General features: G+C 43.1%; 1 protein-coding gene across 6 annotated transcripts; it reads left to right on the top strand.

Moving 5' to 3' along the window:
* Positions 1-358: 358 nt before the first annotated feature.
* Positions 359-19,822, top strand: LOC130382270 (uridine-cytidine kinase-like 1). 6 transcript variants are annotated; one of them, XM_056589949.1, is made up of 16 exons: positions 476-2,753; positions 3,602-3,698; positions 4,631-4,830; positions 5,367-5,473; positions 10,286-10,456; positions 10,916-10,987; positions 11,549-11,738; positions 11,926-11,987; positions 14,042-14,061; positions 14,847-14,945; positions 15,372-15,465; positions 15,929-15,991; positions 16,141-16,263; positions 16,941-17,048; positions 17,150-17,306; positions 17,809-19,820. In XM_056589949.1, exons 2-16 carry the CDS (start codon positions 3,673-3,675, stop codon positions 17,886-17,888), a joined length of 1,572 nt encoding a protein of 523 aa, XP_056445924.1. In that variant the 5' UTR covers positions 476-2,753; positions 3,602-3,672; the 3' UTR covers positions 17,889-19,820. The 6 variants fall into 6 exon arrangements, with proteins under 6 accessions (XP_056445887.1, XP_056445895.1, XP_056445924.1 ...); XM_056589942.1 differs by having other exon boundaries at positions 3,543-3,698; XM_056589912.1 differs by lacking the exons at positions 476-2,753; positions 3,602-3,698 and adding an exon at positions 359-469.
* The last annotated feature ends 333 nt before the right edge of the window (positions 19,823-20,155 follow it).

Raw genomic sequence — 20,155 nt, 5'->3', positions numbered from 1 at the left:
CCCATATATAGATATGTTTACAAATAAATAAATATACTATTTTATGTTCAATTTGTTAAACTTTATCAGAAGTCCCTCAAGGTCGAACATGTTTAACAATTATTAAACAATCAAACCAAATGCTAGCATAAAACTATATTATGACAACAATATATTAACACGAGGCCGAATTGTTTTACAACGTGTCGTCGGCAGTGGGCACAGGTCCTTATATGATTATGAATATTGTACTCGTTTTAAAGAGAGCCAAAAAAACCTGGGAGTTCTGGGAACGGGAGTCCACGTCGAGTTGGTGGTCCGTTAGCTATAACGATGTGAATATTTAATATAACTACATTCCCCATAATGCTTTAGCGTTAACCTCTGAACAGCTGATTGTCAATAATGAAACAACAATGTCTGCCGTCTGCAGAGAAGGAAGTGTCTCAAAAATGGAGACCGAAGAAAAAGCTTCGGCAGTATCTAATAGGTAAACACGTTTTACCAATGTAGCTACATCCAGCCAGGGGACTGTTGGTTTTATTTTTATTTTCACATTTTCCCGCAGAGACATTATTCATAGAACCACGACCTCCCAATGTGCTACCAAGTCAGCCAAATAGCATCGTGTAGTGCTTGTAATGGAAGGCATGACGTTAACATGTAGACAATACTATACATGGTCCATGAATATCTACTGATTAGTTGACATTGGAGATTACTACACGTGGCGTACAGTCTTTCTGGCTTTGTTATTACAATATTTAATGGGGAATACACATTCGGCATGTGGTTTTAGTGTTGTACTGTAGGCCTGTATCTAGTTTCGTTTCCTGTCACACATTCCCCGGAAACAATCCAATAATTATGTGTTAGACGCAGTAGCTGGGCATTGTTGGGGCATTTGTAAGATGAATAACCAGTTATTCCGCTTGTAGGATATGAATACACCCCATTTACTGCTCGAGACCTAATGGCATAATATATATTGCACTTAAATTAAAGTCTAGTAAATGTCATCATTAATCCTAACGCGTGTCTGTAACATCAAAGATCAGTAATGGTACGTATTTAAGAGGTAAACTAACAGAATTCCTCTAGCTGTCCGTGATGCACTTTGTGCCACAAGAGGGTGTTACAACATAGCTCTATCATGTACATAAACCTGTAGTATAAACTGTCAATCTGTGTAGTTCAGATGGCATTACAACACATCTTAAATGGAGGACGCTAAAACATACGTTTTGAATACATCATTTTAAATAATATTCTTGGCCCTCTGAAGTTCAGTTAGTTTAAGGGGTCTACCATATAATTAATATAGCGTTGCACTAACCGCAGTACATGTTCACTTAAATAACTACACATTTAGGAAGGTGATTCCAAATTCAACCAAGCCTATACATTGGGTTGCTCATTTATCTGCATGATACAATATGTAACACTTATTTTTTTTCCACTTTATCAGTTCAGCATTGCAATCCACCATGGACTTCAATCCAAGTTGTGTGTGACACTATTTGCCTAAAGATGGTCTAAAGTAGTATTGACCTTTTAAATAGTTTACACATTTATCTTTTTCTCAGCATGATAGTCGATTCAGCGCAAAGGATCACTGCCTTCTAGGAAGTAGGTTGGTAGCACATGGTTACTGCGTACTGAGGACAGAAAATCAGCAAATCTACATGGCGCCTAGTACCCTTGTTGACATGGTAGCTAAACTGTGGTCTTTAACAGGGGTTTGGTTTTAACTTATTTGTTAAGAACTGAGGCTGGCGCTAATCTTTTCGTCTGTACCGTTTAGCCTCTCGGGTGTGTGTGTGTGTGTGTGTGTGTGTATGTATATGTGTGCGTGTGTCAGTTAATAGAGAGGTTGAGGCAGTGTTCAGTTTCATCATGCTGTTTATTTCCCCACTGCCCAGTATGTGTTGAGCAAGGGCGGGGCAGAACTCTGCGTGTGTGTAGCCGTGTTTGTCTGCTTGTGGATGTTTCCAGGCTGCTGTCAGGCACATTGAGTCTCTACAGGGGAATCGTGCCTTGCCTTTCCCTTTAGCATTCCTTCTGTCTTCTACCTTGTATTCCATTTTTACTCAGAATTTCCAAGAAGCCCTGGCCTTTTTGGCTTTCTTTCAAGCTGCATATTCTTACCTTTGGTCTGTATGAGCTATATCATAAGCTGTTTCATGACCGCTGCCTCTGTTCTTTTTCAGCAAGATATTGTGACAGGGACTGTCACTGATAGACGAGCCATGCTTGGTGCTTTTCTGTGTGTTTAAGAGTGTGTGCGTGTGTTGAGGCCTGGACTGGGAAGGTCTAGCTCTAACCTGTTGCTATTAATATCGCCTAACGAACATAATCTGGAGGATAGGTTATCCTCTTACATTTGTTGGCTAGTCTACCAGGGGGAGGGCTGGACATGCAAAGAGGGCGAGCCCGTAGCAGTTTCGTTTCCAAACTTACTGGTCAGCGTTGATAGTTCTTTATCTCTCCCTCTCTCTCTCCCGCTCTCTCGCTCGTTGGTGCTTAATTGACAGAATAGAAACCAAAACATAGTTGAGTTATGTTTCTTCTCTCTCTCCTCCCCTCTTTCAATGACTAAATAGTTTTACTAGTCGAGTAGGGGTAGAACGTGCCTGAGTATGTGTACATGATGTGTGCTTACTTGCAATAATAATAGTTTAAATAAAGTCTACAGTGGAAAGCCAGTTGTATCAAGTTATGAACAATCTACTAGCCTATTCAGGAGCTAGAATATCTGCCTGTTGGAACCTCGGGTAAGTGGCTTACATTTTTGTATGTTTGCACCATCATGTTTTCATGATCTTATTATTATATATATTTTTATGTTAAGGCTCAAGTCCTCCTGTGTCTCTCGACTTTAAACATGTGGTAAGACGGGAGTAGAAAGAACTACATAGGCTTATAAGAGAATAGATAATTAGGTGGATGATATACAGTATCTGTTAGACAGTATCTGTGCCTCATCCATTTTATTGTGGTAATGACCATAGTTCCACCGCATAGCGACAATTTAGGTAGTGTTGTTCTCTTATGTGTTGCTACTGAGCGTGGGTTTCCCACAGAGTGAACTCCTCTCTATTCAATTATTATTGTTATAACTTACTCTATACAATATCATCTGATGGACGGAGATGGCAAATGGTTTCCACATACTTAAGAGGCTTTTCGTTTTCATCCTTTTGTTTTGAACTGCCCTTCTGTATTTTCTTTTGCAAAAAAAGTCCTTTCCCAGCTGGTTGGCTTTTTAGTAGTGCACCCAGTTCTGTCGCTGCCACCGTAGGACAAAGGCATGGTTTAGCCATGCTCACGTGCACATTTGTGCTTATCTTTTAACATGGATCGTCTCTGATAACCCAGAGAGAGGATACAGTGCAACACTGTACTCTAGCACTGTATAAGATCCTATCAATTCCAGCCCTTGCCATAAAAGATAAGAGTTCACGAGCGAGAGCTCCTATCTATCTATCGCTCTCTTTCTCTTTGCTTTTTATTTCACCTTCAAACCTGCCTTGGAACTCCACCTGTTGGGCTTGATTGGCCAGTGAGACGAGGAATCACCACACAGAGCTGTGACAGAGATTCAATAAGAGTTGCGGTTTAGGGTTCACTGTCGGGACACATCGAGGGAGAGAAACATATGGTATTCCACTCATCCCGCTCCTACTCTTAAGAATGGACCAGATCACCCGCTTAATGCAGTAGGTGTTGATCGAACATGCCACTCAACCAACATGTTGTATGTTGATTTGTCTAATCTCGTAACTTCTGTGCAGTTTGACCTAACCGGTTTCAGAGTGTATGGTCGCCAAGGACCTCATGGGCTAGTTGTGTGGGGAGTAGCGCATGTCCTTTGGTGGGAGGTTGTTTGTGTATAGGTGCTCAACAGTCCAGACACGCTTTGTTCTTGTGTTCTCCTGGTCTGAATACTAAACCATGACAATGTCCACAGAATTGTAAATCTCTCTATACTGTTCTTTTCACTTATTGACTAAATTAGAACTCACTCTATCCTTAGCCTAAAAAAAACAAACATCATGGGGAATTGTTAACTTCTCTTATGTTAAAATTGCTTGGGTGTTTTAATTTAATCTTTAATTGTATTCATGCAAAAGGCAATGCCAAAGGGCTATTTTAATTTATAATAAGGAACCATTTACACAGAAACAGCAGTTTTGCACTTTCCATTAAGAGCTAATCAATGCAAAACCTGAACACAAATACCATGTCAAATAATCCAAGGGCTGTGAGGCAACTAGTTTTCTGCTATAAGTAATTACGGATACAATGTTTATTACTCTGATGTAAGAGTGTTACTACCCACAGTTTCATAAGAGGTAGACGTGTAGTCATCTTTCTGTGTTTGACAGCTGAAACATAACACTAGGTGGAAAAATAGGGGCCATTTATCATACCACTTATAAATCATCTCAAATGTATAATAATGTATTCTTAATGATTAGTTCATCATTAACTAAAGGATTGTAAATGAATGTGTTGATAGTGACCAGTTCATCATTAACAAAAGGATTGTAAATGACTCATGACTGTTTGGCATTAAAGTGTTCCATCCCAATGCATTGATGCAAAGCCTGCCGCTGTCCTCCATTCACACGTACATTATGCATTGCAGCGGCGGTGGCGGCGAAGGCTCTGGTCTGGACCGGCTACTCCCCACGGTGAGCACCGGCCTGTCGCCGAGGAAGCGGACCACCAGCCAATGCAAGTCGGAGCCCCCTCTCCTGCGCACCTCCAAGCGGACCATATACACCGCGGGCCGCCCGCCCTGGTACAACGAGCACGGTGCCCAGTCCAAGGAGGCCTTCGTCATCGGTGAGACGCTCACACGAGCCCCGAGTCACAGAGAGAGCCGACTGGGACTTCGTCCTCGTCGCTTTTATACATTTCCGTTTGTGTTCCCCATGGAGCAAATGTCCGCCCCGTGATGTTTACACAACACTAGCCCTGCGTCGTCAACAATAGCTCTGCGTCAGGATGATGTGCCCTGCATATCTCACCTTGAGTGAGATGACTTGATCCACACGCGGTTAAAAAGGCAGCACCCTTTAGAAATGCATTGACTTGTTGGACATGCAATGGCAATAGTCTTCAAGCAGGTATGGTGTCTGTGTGTGGATTAGGACACACGAGACATTCATAGCTGCTGCAAATAGATATTCACAACCATTTTCAAATGTATCAAACAAAACATCAGTTTAATAGGATGGAGCTGTGCCTGTGCCCTGACAGGCTTTCCATAATGTCTACCTGCTGCTTCTTGCTGCAATCCTATTGGGTCCCTCAAGAATGTGCCTTCCTTAAAGGTATCGAAGTTTCTCAGTAAGGAACGTTGTTTGTTTCTCCTTCAGGCCTGTGTGGAGGAAGCGCATCAGGGAAGACCACAGTGGCCAGGAAGATTATCGAGGCCCTTGATGTCCCTTGGGTTGTCCTACTGTCCATGGACTCCTTCTACAAGGTATGTGTATTAAGGCTATGTACCTGTGTCACAGGACTATGCAGAACATTAAGCTATTTTACATGTCCTGGTTTGCCCTCCAAGCCATATAAACATTGAGATCTGCTGATCACAAAAGTCCTGCCCTGTTTAATAGGCTTCTACTCTCTGTGCCTGGCCCCCCCCCACACACACACACACACACACACACACACACACACACACACACACACACACACACACACACACACACACACACACACACACACACACACAAATACACCTCTCTACTACCCCCCAGCCTCCTTATGTAATCATGCCACGGTCTGACAGCAGTCATAAGGGGCGGCAGACCGGCCACACGGCCGCTCTCATCTAAATGTCATCGGGTGTAGAGCACCTGCCGTTGAGATGCCTGCAGCTGGGCCAACACAGATCTGCCTCTGGAAAAAAAAAGCAGAAAAGGCCTCCTGGACTTGGTATCTGTTGTACCTGTGACTGTGAGAAGCACAGTTTAGACAGTGTGCCGCCAGAAAATGTTGGCTGCTGTGTCCTCAGACTGTAAAAAGCAGAAGTTAATTTTTGTTTTGCAAATATTTCAACATTATGTTATGTGTATATGAGTTCTACATTTCAATGTTTGGACACATTAAGTAAAGATATAAATATGCACAAATACATGCACTTGTATGAATACCTTCACACACACAGCAAACACAAATACACAATCCAGGCTCGATACAGACGTCAGAGGGAGGCTCCAGCCGTGCCTAAATTTAGGTCTGCCAAACTCAACTTCTCTTAAAGTGTGTGTGTGTGCGTGCGAAGCAAGCGTGCTTCGCACACATGCTTCGCAGTATTACAGTACACAGTAGTGTATTGTGAAATACAGAGGGTACGATTCAATACCATCAAAAATACAGATGATTTCTATTATACTTTTTCCAACATCTTATGAATACATGTTCAATTATGTTGATAACGTTTGTATTTGTATGAAATTGGTAAAAATTGTAAGCTGGATATATAATTAAATAGTAAAAAATATTTTGCTGTAAAAAATATAATTTGCTGTTGCATAGTTATTGAGACTGAAATAAGTTTGTTCACAAACAGTTAGTGGCTGACACTGTTCGGCAAGTTTTACTCTAGCTTCCTGAAAAAAATATTTTTAACCAGTGCTGTCGTGGTGGACTTTTCAAATAAGTGCACATCTCAATTGCAGTTATTGTAGTTTGAAAGTTTTTTTTTTTTGGTTATATTGGATATTCAGCAGGACGTTTCAAATTACAGCGATCTGACCCGTGGAACCAAAGCCCGATCACCGGTTGGGATGTATCGCAACCGGTGTAACGGTAAACCCTGATAAATATGTTGTCGATAAAAATTAGCGTTTTCATTTCAAATGCAAATATTATTGCGGTGGATAACCGCGCCTGCGGCGCACTGTGTAGCCTACAACATAATGTTTTTAAGTTTCGATTCAGTTGGAATCATGGCGGAGGAGGAGACGACAGCGCTCAAGACATCCATCAGCCTTCTAATAGGGATGTGCATTTCTGGCAAAATTACCATTCAATATTCGCTGAGAAGTATTCGAATAATATTCGAAAATCGGTAAATCAAGAACCCCCGACAAAGGCACGCACGCACCTCGGATACACGCACACACAATGACACAGGGAGAGGCTTTTATGATTTGTATGAAATCAATCTGTTTATTTCCCCACCTGCGCCATTAACATTCAGCATCAAAATAGTTTCAACGTGGGCTTAGGCAGATAGGCCTACATGCGCCGAAAACAGATCGCTATTTATTTATTTATTTTACTGAACACAGCCTGCATGACGGTGAACTGGACGCGTCAAAAAAATAACTTCCCACGGTGTGTCTTTTTACAATTTATTTGTTACCAGCATTCATAGTGTTGATCAGCAGAGAAATAGTCCGCCAAAGACGTTGACGTCGCTTAGCAACCGAGGGCGTTGGGGTTGATAAGTTCCCGGAGCACTTGCGGAGTGATACGATAGAAAATAAAATCGACTTTCCTTGACAGCGGTCATTATATGCTTAGCAACGGTAAATTATCAAAACATTATTCACCACTGGAAGTTCTGAAGGCCCATGCAAGTGAACAGAGCGTTCAATAGCATTGAGAAGAGCCGTGTAATAAATAACGATAGTCACATTCATTATTGGCTATTCTACGTGACTCCGACTATTCGACGACTGTGCTCATCCCTACCATCTAAGAGGACTAAGTCGGAAGTATGGGCATATATTGGGTATTTAAAAATACCGCGATAATACCCAAAACCTTGATAATTTTGGTCTCAATAACCGTGATTCTTTTCCGGGAACTAGTTCTTTCAGTTCAGTTCACTATAACGATTCGTTTATTTAATTCGTTCGTTTTGATTCGTTCGTTACGTCAGATTACATCTTAAAAAAAATTAAAAATAAAAAAACTTTTTTTATAATCTTTTTTTTTTTAATTGGTCGTGGGTCCGGATAGGACCGTCAAGACCGCAGTCCGCCGTTTGGAGATGCCTGCTATATAATATGTCGAACGTCCCACCAATATTTATACCACTTGCTTACTCTCTATATTTCATTCATGGTTTTACATTTATAATTTTATTTTACTTTACATTTAATTCTTCATTGTTCAGGCATTACAGAACTTGCATGGTCATAAATAAAAAATACGAACTGCAGTTTAATTTCTTTGTTTGTTCTTAAATTGACGTAGAATGGAGCAAAGACTCCTGGGATTGGGAAATGCGTTTATCCAATAAACAGATGCAGGTCAAGTCTATTTTCGAAAAAATGTAGGGGGATATATGAGTCGAATGGTATGACCCAAGATACGTCAGAGAGAGAAAGCGCGCATATTCGACGGTACCGCCTTGTCATTGGTTTACCCAGGTGCCATTCCAACACCATTGCTACCTCTCATTGGCTGAATCTTTGAGGAAGTTGTAGACTCAATCAATATAAGTCGCGGGGAGACGGAGCTCTGTTCGTTTATTTTATTTACGTGACCATATGTTTGGTTGATGTTAAAAAAAAAGAATCAAAGAACCAGTTCTTCTTGTTTTGGGGAACCAGTTCTTGTCGTTCACGTTCGGGATTCGTTCGTTGTAACGAATCAGTCGCGACCGACACATCCCTACTAATCACCTGTATGAGTCCCATATGTCTAGCGGTTTATACCTGCCCAGGAGACCGTTGGGCAGCAGCACTCCTCAAGAAGAGCCATCTTTTGGTCAATATGTCTACACAGTAGTCAAATTACAAAGTTCCATGTCCCAAACAATAATAAAAATCACAATGGATAAAACATTCAAATCTCTGAAGAGATCCCGCTAGCTGGAAATTAACAGTTAAAAGCAAATAAAAAACCGACTTGGCCAATGGCGCACCATTGTTGTTGTAATGCACATACAGTGCATACTCTCCGTAATACAGGTGTAATCCTTTTTGTGTGTACACTGGTTGATACAGGTTAAACCAGCCATCTCCACACTCCCTCAAGGAGAGTGCTCCTGCATGCTCATGGTGCTCCACTTCCATGCAGGAGATCTCTCACAGAGTGTGTGGAGATATCTCCCCAAATGTGTGTGGAGATGGCTGGGTTAACCTTCACATTGATTGCTCAGTATGCAACAGGTGTGCAGCCTCACCCAGCCCCAGAGTCCAATCAGCCTGACTCGGCTAGGTGAGGCTGCTTTAACCAGGGGTTATCCACACATACTCCAACACCGTCATATACCCTATACCTGGGTGAAATTACAGAAAGGTATGAATGTATAAAAGCCAAACCTTCCATGCCTAGTGTGCATTTAGTATGTTGGCCAATATAGTTTAAATTGCTTTTAGACATTTTTTTGTAAGGATGCACGATAAATATCTGGTCCGATATATTTCCGTCAGATTATGGTGCATTTTTATTATTATGTACAATACCATCAATGAATTTATAGCCAATCAATAGATGTTCATTGGAAATTAATGTTGCTTACATTAGATTAGCCCTAGGGTTTAGCAAAAGCTGCACACTGCTTTTCCACTCACACCAACAAACTTCAGCACGCAGTGTGGGTGTAGTAGATAAGGAAGCAAACATGTCATCAACAGTGTGGACATTTCTCACAATCACAAGACAACATTACAGTTGCTATTTGCAATGCATTTTTAGTAGAGCTGTCAGTTAAACGCGTTATTAACGGCGTTAACGCAAACCAATTTTAACGGCGTTAATTTTTTTAACGCGCGATTAAGACAAATTATTATTTTTTAAAAAATAACTTTTTTTTATTTTTTTTATTTTTGGCCTCAAAACAAAGAAGCAGTAGCCTGACTGCTACGTTCAAGGCATATCTTTGTATGTTCATCGTTTGATTGCATTATCGCCTTTTTTTTGTACCGTCCTGTTTTGATCAGTATATGCCAATGTTGTTATCAATAAAAAAATATTTGCACAAGGCAAGCCGATGCACTTCTCCATGTTGATAAGAGCATTATAATTAGAAAAATAAATGGGACAAAGAATTCAAGGGATATTTAGCATAGAAAAAAAAATTACGGTTAATCGCGATTAATCGTGAGTTAACTATGGCATTAATGCGATTAATCGTGATTAAATATTTTAATCGCTTGACAGCCCCAATTTTTAGCTTGGGTTCCAAGAAGAGGGGAAGTGTCTACTAGTTTTATAGTAGACCAGTTTTAAGGGCAAGCAAAACGAGTGAAACAAGTTAATCCAGTGGTGCAGAATAGTGGTAACGTTTTAAAGGCTAACGTTGTATAACTGCTGATGTTGTCCTCAGGTCCTGTCCAAAGATGAGCAGAACCTGGCTGCCGATAACAACTACAACTTTGATCACCCAGACGCCTTTGACTTTGACCTGCTGACACACACGCTGCGCAAACTCAAACTGGGCAAGAGTGTGAAAATCCCTGTGTACGACTTTACGACTCACGGGCGACAGAAGGAGTGGGTGAGCGAAGCGAGACACTAAACGCTGGGGTACGGAAGAAATGTAATGGACTGAATCTCAGAGTCATTGCTCTGTAATCCCACTTTTATGGTGACCCTCAGGGGCTTTTATTGGAATAGCGGTTCATCACAACCACAAGTTGTGACGAAGGACAGTTTGATGGATACACCATCCCCTAAATCCTCTAAGTGTCCATGAAGAGCCTCCACAATGAGCAGAAGGGGGGGGGGGGGCGGTACATCATACAATGTCCCTACTGCATTAAGCCACATCAGAAGTCCCACCTGTTCTAGGAATGACCCTTTGCACAATGCCGATAAAGGTTGTTGCATTTCAGTCAATTACTTAAATCGGCGTCCATGTATGGAATCATGTTCATCCATGGTATAGATTTTGATGGGACTGAAAGTATGATTGGATTAACTAACACACTCTCCCGGCTTCTCTCCCCCGCGGCAGAAAACGGTGTATGGCGCGAGCGTTGTCATCTTCGAGGGGATCATGTCCTTTGCAGATAAAGAACTGCTGCAGGTTGGTGCAGGTTATCGACCACATCGGACCCAAGGGATGCACTGCCTCTGTAAAAGGCACTGGGGACACATTTCTGTTTGCCCTTACCTGGGTTTAAGAATTTATTGGTTGATGTTAACCAACCTAAGAGTTTTTCCCTTAGGTGCTTCTTTTTTAATGCGTGCATGAGTGCGGATGTCGGTGTGCGTGGTTGTGTGGGTGCGTTTTGTTTGCATGTACATCTGCATAGGCGTGCGTGTGGGTGTGTGTGTGTGCGTTTGTGCCTGCTTATCCAAATAAATTTGCACTTTCTTTACATCTCTACTCAATGCTTCAGACCCATCTTGTCTAAGTGAATTCATCCTTCATTCAAGCCAAGCTCGACCTCATTCTGTCACATTAACCTTCATTTGACATTACAGTACCGGTACTGTGCCGTCATAGAAAGTCTCTCAAAAGAAGGGAAAATAAATATGCCATGGACACGAAAGATACTTGTTGTATTTCATATTTGTATGCAATATTATGCACATCATGTATATATATCTAAATACAGTTGTCATGCATCGGTTGTGTGTTTAGCTGCTGGACATGAAGATCTTTGTGGACACGGACTCGGACATCCGCCTGGTGCGCCGGCTGCGGAGGGACATCACGGAGCGGGGGCGGGACATCGGGGGCGTCATCAAGCAGTACAACAAGTATGTGAAGCCCGCCTTCGACCAGTACATCGAGCCCACCATGCGGTTGGCAGACATCGTCGTACCGCGAGGTGAGTGCAACCCCTGTTCACCTCAAAACAGGAGGTGGGCCGGTGTTCTTACCACCGCAATCCACAATAAATGTTGTAACTCATTCACAGCAGTACAGAGAGGAGTCATCGATGGCTCTGAGTCAACAGACACATTTCCTTACATGCTGGTCCTTGTTTTATTTTCTTGACCGTGTGTATGGTTTAGGTGGTGGCAACATGGTGGCCATTGACTTGATTGTGCAGCATGTCCACAGCCAACTGGAAGAGGTAAACACACTTCCTATTAAAATGCCCACTCAGCCATACAAGCAGATAGGCACTGACACACTGCCAGTTACAATAGCAAAAAACTAAAATACAGGAAACTAATTTGGCCTGCAGAAATAAAGATAAGGCATCACAGTTCCAAAGAGAACCCAATTTTCAAATCAGCTTAGAAATATGACTCAATAACTCTTCCCCTTTTGAGCTTAAGCCCAGTTTCAAGGAATATAATTGGGTCTGCCATTACAGACCAAATGGTTAATGCAAAAGCCTTCTTACACCCTCTGGTGGATATAACGGGCACTACACTGAAATACCCGGTAGCTCTTAAATGCCACAGCCTGGCTTAGAAAATCAATATATTGCAGGAAGTACTCTTGAATTGAATTCTATGTGCTTCAGCTATTCAATTTATATATATACACATACACACACTTTTTTGGATGAATGTGTGCAGCCATTGTCGATTGATTTGCAACTATCTTACACACATTAGAATTTCTATTCAAAAGTTGGACTCACAGTTGTGTGTACAACTGTCCACAGCGCACACACTTAGCCGCTAGTGAATCTTGTGTCACAGTGTGGTCGGCTTCACCCAACCCACCCTTCCCCGTCACTCCTTCCACTTCACCCACACCATACAAACTGCTCACAGACCACTCTCTCGCTCTCCTCTCCAAACCACCAACCCCCAACCCTGCCATCGCTCACAGCGAGAGCTCAGCGTCAGGTAGAGTAGCCTTTTATCCTGTCGTATCTTTCATTCTGTCTATCCACTCTGGGCTCCCCCTGTCCCTCCGCCCTGGGCCTTACTGGGGACCGGGAAAGCTCATTGGAGCAACCAATGCCTTTAGGGATTCTGTTGGCTGCCAGAAGGGATGGGAATAAACATGGATTGAAACCGCCCCCTGGATGCAGTGGTGGCAGAATAAGTAGTATTAACAGCACATTGGGAAAGCATTGGCATGCATGCATAGAAAGATAATCACATAATAGAGTGAGATGTATACGTTTAAAGTCATAGAGCGGGCACTCCGACTGCTTCGCGTACCCCTGACGGCAGTGTCCGCATGGCTCTGGTGCAGCCAGCAGTTGACTCAAAGCAAAGGTGTTGGTTTCTCCCCCTCCGCCATCTTTTTACTTTTTATTTTCAGAGAAATTACAACTCATGCCCCTGTCTTCTGTGTAGAGAGAGAGAGAGAGAGAGAGAGAGAGAGAGAGAGAGAGAGAGAGAGAGAGAGAGAGAGAGAGAGAGAGAGAGAGAGAGAGAGAGAGAGAGAGAGAGAGAGAGAGAGAGAGAGCGCCGTGCCAGTAGAGGGGAGAGAGAGATAGATGGCTAAAGAGAATGGAAGGGGAGAGGAAGCTGTTGCCGCAGCTAATGTGCCTATCAAAGCCACAAAGTTTCCAATGCCGTACGGCATACACACTTTTTTTTCATGTTTTTCCATTTGAGTGCGGTGGCCACGGTCGCTTGAGAGAGACAGAGACAAACAGAAAAAGAGAGGAAGTTGATTTGGTGTCTTTCTTTAGAACGTACCAAGGTCCCTGAGTTGTAATGACACCTACGCTGTTCACCTCAGCATGCTGTAGAAGAGTGACAGCCACGCTGCGACCTGTGCACATCTCACACACACAACCGCACCGTCGCAATACACAAGATGACACGCGCATAAGAATTATTGAGCAATTTCACTACAATCTAGGACATGAGGCTTTTTAACAAAGATATGAACACACATTGATTTTAATGCGTGATGATCTGCAGAAATTTCATCGGCCAATAATGTCGGCCGGGCGACGTGCATATGTACCCTTGAAGGGCTACTACATAAACACATGGAGCACATAGCATCACACGTTACAGAGCACAGGCATGTGGCGGCTGTCACCCTCCCGCACCACTGCCCTTCCCATCGCTCCTTCGACCACCCTGTGTTGTGTCTCTGTTCTCATCGTTCTTCCTCTTTTCTTTTTTTGCCCTTTTGTGTCTCCTCTGTTGTTTTTGTTTTTTGTCGTTCTTTGTCTTCCGTCTCCCAAAACCCTTCTCCACATAGAGGAAACTACGCTGGGATATGTGAGACGTTTTGATATGATTTCTCTGGTTGTGCGCATCTTTATTTTGCAACCTTAAAAAAAGAATCGTGTGGGCTAATTGTTTGTGGTGTTAGAAGATCTGTTCATTGACCAACGAGCCTATCGTTGTAACCTTCATCAGAGGAGGAGCACTAACCCAGCTACACTTTTCACTTCTAAACGTGAAGTGGAATTAGCTGAAGGAATAACAAGCCAGCAGAGACCTGTCATGGAAATGAAATTTTTGGACATTTTGGCTTTACTTCAAAATACATCAGCCTTGTACTTGTTGGATTTTATATTCTTAAGTCTTCCAAGCATTTCAAGGCCCTGGTTTGAAGGAACAATTGAAAGAAAATGTACTTTCCATGAGGCTTTTCTGCACACTTTTGAGTGGCAAACTTGTTGTCCGTCTGCTTCAGCGTCCTTCAGACTCCCTCTTAAGCAATCCAGTTTAAGAGGTACAGGTCACACCCGCCTAAACTGCACTTCCATATTCCTTGCTGTTTTTTTAGTAACTGGTGGAGGGATGTAGCGTTCACTCACTCTGTCCCCTAACCAGGTTATATTTCGCCTGCAACTTTAGTAGTAACGAGTGTGTATGTACTCATTCATTTATATGTCTGCATCTGCATGTGTGTTGGTGTGTGCGTGCGTGCATGTGCGTGAGCATCGGTTGCTCACACACATTCATGTCAACTGCCGTCGTCTCTATGCTATGGTGCCCGACCGTGTACCCTCCCCCCTCTGCTTTACCCCCTGCTCTTGTCGTTGCCGTGGTAACAGGGCAGCTCTGGCCTCGGCCCACCAGGCCCAGCCCCTCCCGCAGACCCTCAGTGTCCTGGAGAGCACCCCCCAGGTCCGGGGGATGCACACCATCATCAGGTAGCTCCCCCGACCACCAAGCAGGACACGTCTGTGGCGTCCTCACTGCGAACACCTTGCTCAGTGGTTCCTGCCTTGGGGTCAGGAGCCTGACGTGCTTATGGGGTCGCAGGAGATGGCTGATCTGTGATCTAGCTATTTGATCGTTCATATTCGTCATTTATAGATAAAGGGGTTCAAAGTACTACTAATCATTTTGTGTGTAGTGCAGCGATGTGATTACATTCATTGGGACATCGATATCACCGGCAGATGTTGATTGGGCGTAAACTTGGTGCTGCAGCAGAATAGACACAAATGTACAATGTACATTTTCAGAGGGAAAATGGTTGGCTAGTCGTTCAATCATGTACGACCTTGTAGTGAAGCCAGGCTATCCAGTGTTTGTGTATGAACGTATGGACTGAATGTTTCTGCCCGCTTTAGAAACAAGGAGACGAGCCGTGACGAGTTCATCTTCTACTCCAAGAGGTTGATGCGGTTGCTGATCGAGCGGGCGCTGTCCTTCCTCCCCTCTCAGGTGCCCGTGACATGTGACACGTGTACCATTCATTCATTCATTCATTCATTCATTCATTCATTCATTCATTCATTCATTCATTCATTCAGACAAAGGTTTAAGAATTTAGGACCTTATCCTGTTGTAGGAAGTATGGCCATATATGGACCCGGGTGAAGAGCATGGCATGCCTTATCGGTTAAAAGAAAAAGGTGTCATACGAAGGAAATGCAGTGCTAGACATATGAGAGGAGAGTGAGAACGTTTTTTTTGTATTTGATGATGATCATTTCACATCGGCAGAGAGAGCTGCTTGTGACAACCGCATGGAAACTTCTACCTTGAATGGAAAGACGCCCTGGCTTTAAACTAGAGCATCGCAGACAAGCATCTCAAACACACCTACTTACACACACGCACGTTTAGATTCTGTACGTGCAAACTCAACGGTCATAGTGATGGTCTGATGTTTGTAACCCCGCAGTCCCACACCGTCCAGACGCCCCAGGGAGAGGACTACGAGGGCAGGTCCTTCGACGGAAAGAGGGTGAGGGTCTCCCCCCCCCCCCCCCCCCCCCCCCCCGCCTTCTCCCTCCCCCAACACCCATTTCCTCCCGTTTCCTCAAAGCCGCCCCTCAAGAGAACCGTCCCGTGCCGTTAACCTCCCTGCCCCCCTGCCCCCCGCCCCGCCCACAGGTGACGGGTGTGTCCATCCTGCGGGCCGGGGAGACCATGGAGCCAGCCCTGAGGGCGGTCTGCAAGGACGTCCGCATTGGCAAGATCCTCATCCAGACCAACCAGGACACGGGGGAGCCAGAGGTACACGCCACCGCGGGCCCCGGGTTAGTCCCCTCCCACCTGGGCCTCGTGGACCCTCCGTTAAGCTAGGGGAGGCCATTTGGAGGAACCAGACCTGGACCCAGTAAGCTAGATTCTGGAAGAAGCCGACCGATGAGGTCCCCGCCCTCCTTTCATGTCCCTCTCTCATTCCTCTTCCCATTGGTACACGACTAGCACACTAGCGTTTGCAATGGGTCCGCCTAGCCCTGAGGGCAGGGCAGCGTGCGTGCAGATACCCTGTTGGGTGGGTAGGCGGACAGGTATCAGTACATTCAAGCAATGAAATGCTTGTACAGGCTTATTACAGACGTGCTTATTACATGGCCTAAACTGGCTTTACAGCCGTGGTGGCCTGAGAGCTTTATGTAAAGAATGCAAAAGTTCCTCCCCGGCTCAACTGGTTGAATACGTCATTGGCAGAACAACAGCCAGGCTGAGGCTTCCCACACACACAATGTGTGCTCTCGCAGTATGGTGAGAAGAATTGGGTTAAAGCAGCCATCCAATTGCGTGCTTTTCCAACGCTGCTTTGGTGTGTTGTGCAACTCGGCCCCCCTTCAACCTCTATCTCAGTTGTCCAATACAGAAGCTCTGTAGCATGTCACGTATGAAAGCCACATCCTGCCTTGCCTCACCCCGCCCTTAACCTTTGCCAGCTCCACTACCTGCGGCTGCCCAGGGAGATTGGGGAGGACCACGTGATCCTGATGGACTGCACCGTCTCCACGGGCGCTGCCGCCATGATGGCCGTCAGAGTTCTGCTGGTGGGTGTCTGGAAGGGGGGTGTGCAGCGTCTGAAGCACAAGCGTCCTGTTGTTACTACTGAGCAGCTACAAGGGGTCTGTGTTTGGGCTTGTTCTCTCAGGACCATGACGTCCAGGAGGATAAGATCCTGCTGGTGTCCCTGCTCATGGCGGAGATGGGAGTCCACTCCGTGGCCTACGCCTTCCCCCAGGTCCAGATCATCACCACAGCGGTGGACAAGGAGGTCAACGATCTGTTCCACATCATCCCCGGCATCGGTGAGTCGGGAGGGACGCACTGGAGCACTTTGTTGTTGTGGTCGGAATATTGAGGCTGAGCGGAAGTCATGTAGATGGGACAAAACAAACCATGACGTGAACGTCAGATTGCCATCGTGAGGCTGGGCTATATTGATAGTGAATGAGAGCGATAGTATGTATGGCTGATGATGATGTGTTGCATTGATTATTCTTAATATGGCTGGTCATCAAAGGAAGATATATTTATGGATGTATATGAAAATGATGTTGATTTAAATGTTAAAGATTGAAGAACGCAATAAATAAAGGCCTATACTCTAAGTACTAATTCAACATTTTTGTTCTTAATTATGTTGGATATTTTCCTATTTATCAATGATATGCTCTGTATATGTGCTTAACAGTGTTCCATGCCATGTGAGATCAGGACATGTGTGAACCTGAAAGCTTAATTGGAAGATTGTTCTCAAACATTCCTAACCATTTCAAACATGTCATCCGATGATTTCTTGCTGTGCAGGTAACTTTGGGGATAGATATTTCGGTACCGACGCGCCCCCGGATTGGAGCGACGACGAGATGGATGAGCCCAGTTACTGATTGTCTGGCAGTGAGAGCACCGGCTGACTCACTGTCTGGAATGGCACTGAGCGACTGTCTGCCAGTGAACTACTGTAACCTGCCCCGGTGATTCAGCAAGATGACGTTTTGAGGACAATGTTTCAAAAAAATCCCATAGTGGCCGCACTGGGCGCTAACATGAATCCTTTGCTGTCAGGGGCCAATACTGACGAGGTGATCTTCATATGAGTGCCCCAGAAACGTTTGTAGACACAAAGAAGGTTTCTGAATGTATATTATTTTGTATTGAGATTTGTTTGAATCTTTGTTTATTTGTATTTTATTTTGTGGACCGTTAAAAAGCGCTGTCTTTGTTCTATAGAGTTACAAAGTATGTGCACCTGTTGCCAAATGTATTCTTTGCAAAATGTCATTTTATTATCTAAATTAGTACAATTATTTTAAAGGGGGTATCAAGCTTTAAGTCGTGCAGTATGGAAGGATACACTTGCATGCACTATCAAAAACACAGCCATGTGTGGGCTAAAGACTTGCTGTAATACTGTTTTCTTCTAATGGCTACATGCAATCCTCAGACTGTTCAACAATGGGGTTTTTTTTTACCTGCTTTTTTCTCTTTAATGTGCACATACATTCTTCATAGAGGTCAAGCCTGTTTTTGGCCATTTGTTTTTTTTATGCCGTGACTTGGCTATTGCTCTAGTATTCACTTAGCAGTGTTCTTTTGTCCACTTCCATTTTTAATCTATGGATCTGGTCTGGTCCTGTCAGCATGGTCATATATCAGCAGGTGAGTAGGGAATTGGCATTTTCAACAGAAAAGCAACCACACACATGATTGATACCGCTTTATCCAATTTGTTTGACCTGATTTATCATAATTTAACTGAATTGTATAAAGTACAGAGAAGTGCTTGGGTAGTTAAAATTATTTTTAAATTGCCAGGGACTGAAATGCCTTTGAATTACAAACGGTATGACTTGAATTATTAATTGGTTCCAAAAATCCCTCAAGTGCTATAACGTAATGTGGTGAGGATAATGATTTCACTGTGACAGTGAAGAACCCTAATTTAAAAAAAAAAATTGTGACAATGGCAATGCATAACCAAAGCAGATTGAAAGGTGAGATAATATGTATAGATGCATGCTTCTCAGCAGATATTCTCGTGATGGCTAGGTTAGGTGGCTCCTCGGTTATGCAAATTGGTTTTAACACGTTACCTATACGTTAACTATAGTTGCTTAAATAAGGGTAACTTGTATTATTGTTATTATTATGTTAATATGATTTTCTGAAGATGTTTGCTTTGTGCTGCTTACTGTAGTGTATAGTCTACTTCAGATAACTGCAATATGTTTATTTATCGAGAGAGTTTAGTTTGTTCCTTCATTTTTAAGATAAATAAAGAAACCCCTGTTGTATTTATATTTTAATCATTTTGAAAAATTGAAGCTTCATGTATTAATATATTGTTTTGAAATTCCAGTTAATGCTCAATAAAACAATCACTACTTTATTTACTCTTTATTCCCTTTATTCATGGTGATATTTTGATCCCTGTTTAACTTTACAACAGAAAAATTAGGATGATTGGACAAAATACTGTATCCGACAAAGTCATACTTATCCCAACTAACAAATACAACAAACTGAAGCCAATTCGACTCTTTGATAACCGTGTGGTCCAACCAAAGCTTTGTCACAGGGACCTCGTATCACTATCAACTGAGTACGCTCAATAAAACAAGTCCCATCAGTCATGAAAACCGATGTGATCTGTATTATTTCAATGGATAGTAATTGTCTACATCTTTAAAAATAACAGGATTCGTGCTTGGCTGGCCTCAGCTCATGGAAAGTAACCTTGATAACCATCTAACTGCTTTTTTTTTTCTCATCACACTAGCTGTTGAAAAAACTGCCAAGGTAGCATTATTGACACACTTGTAGCGGGTCGACAAACAATTATAAACTATGTGCATAAGGGCCACTCACACATTCACTACATGTCACTACATTTTGTAGTGGATTTTGTGCTGTATTCAGGCCTGATGTAGTCTGCAGTCTTGATCTGAATTTTGTTTAATTGAAATAAACCAATATTGCAATTTAACACTACTAAAATAGCAAAATTACAATGTTCAATTAAAAATTGTTTTATCGGTTTCTTTTTTTAGCTAATTTTATACAAATGTTTACTTGAAATCAGTGCATATTAGATTTAAATCATATCACTAAAGTGTATTTTTGGGTTATTGTTATACAAATGTCATGGAAAGTT

Source organism: Gadus chalcogrammus, chromosome 1, assembly GCF_026213295.1.
Source record: "Gadus chalcogrammus isolate NIFS_2021 chromosome 1, NIFS_Gcha_1.0, whole genome shotgun sequence".
Taxonomy (NCBI): Eukaryota; Metazoa; Chordata; class Actinopteri; order Gadiformes; family Gadidae; genus Gadus; species Gadus chalcogrammus.
Note: the sequence above shows the minus strand (reverse complement) of the source record. Positions and strands in the feature narration are given on the sequence as shown.

Bases quoted from the DNA above. Each gene is read 5' to 3' on its own strand.
- LOC130382270 (XM_056589912.1), top strand. From the start codon at position 396: ATGTCTGCCGTCTGCAGAGAAGGAAGTGTCTCAAAAATGGAGACCGAA. The intron at 5,474-10,285 runs GTATGTGTATTA...TGTTGTCCTCAG, and splicing joins CCATGGACTCCTTCTACAAG to GTCCTGTCCAAAGATGAGCA. The intron at 15,992-16,140 runs GTGAGGGTCTCC...CCCCGCCCACAG, and splicing joins GGTCCTTCGACGGAAAGAGG to GTGACGGGTGTGTCCATCCT.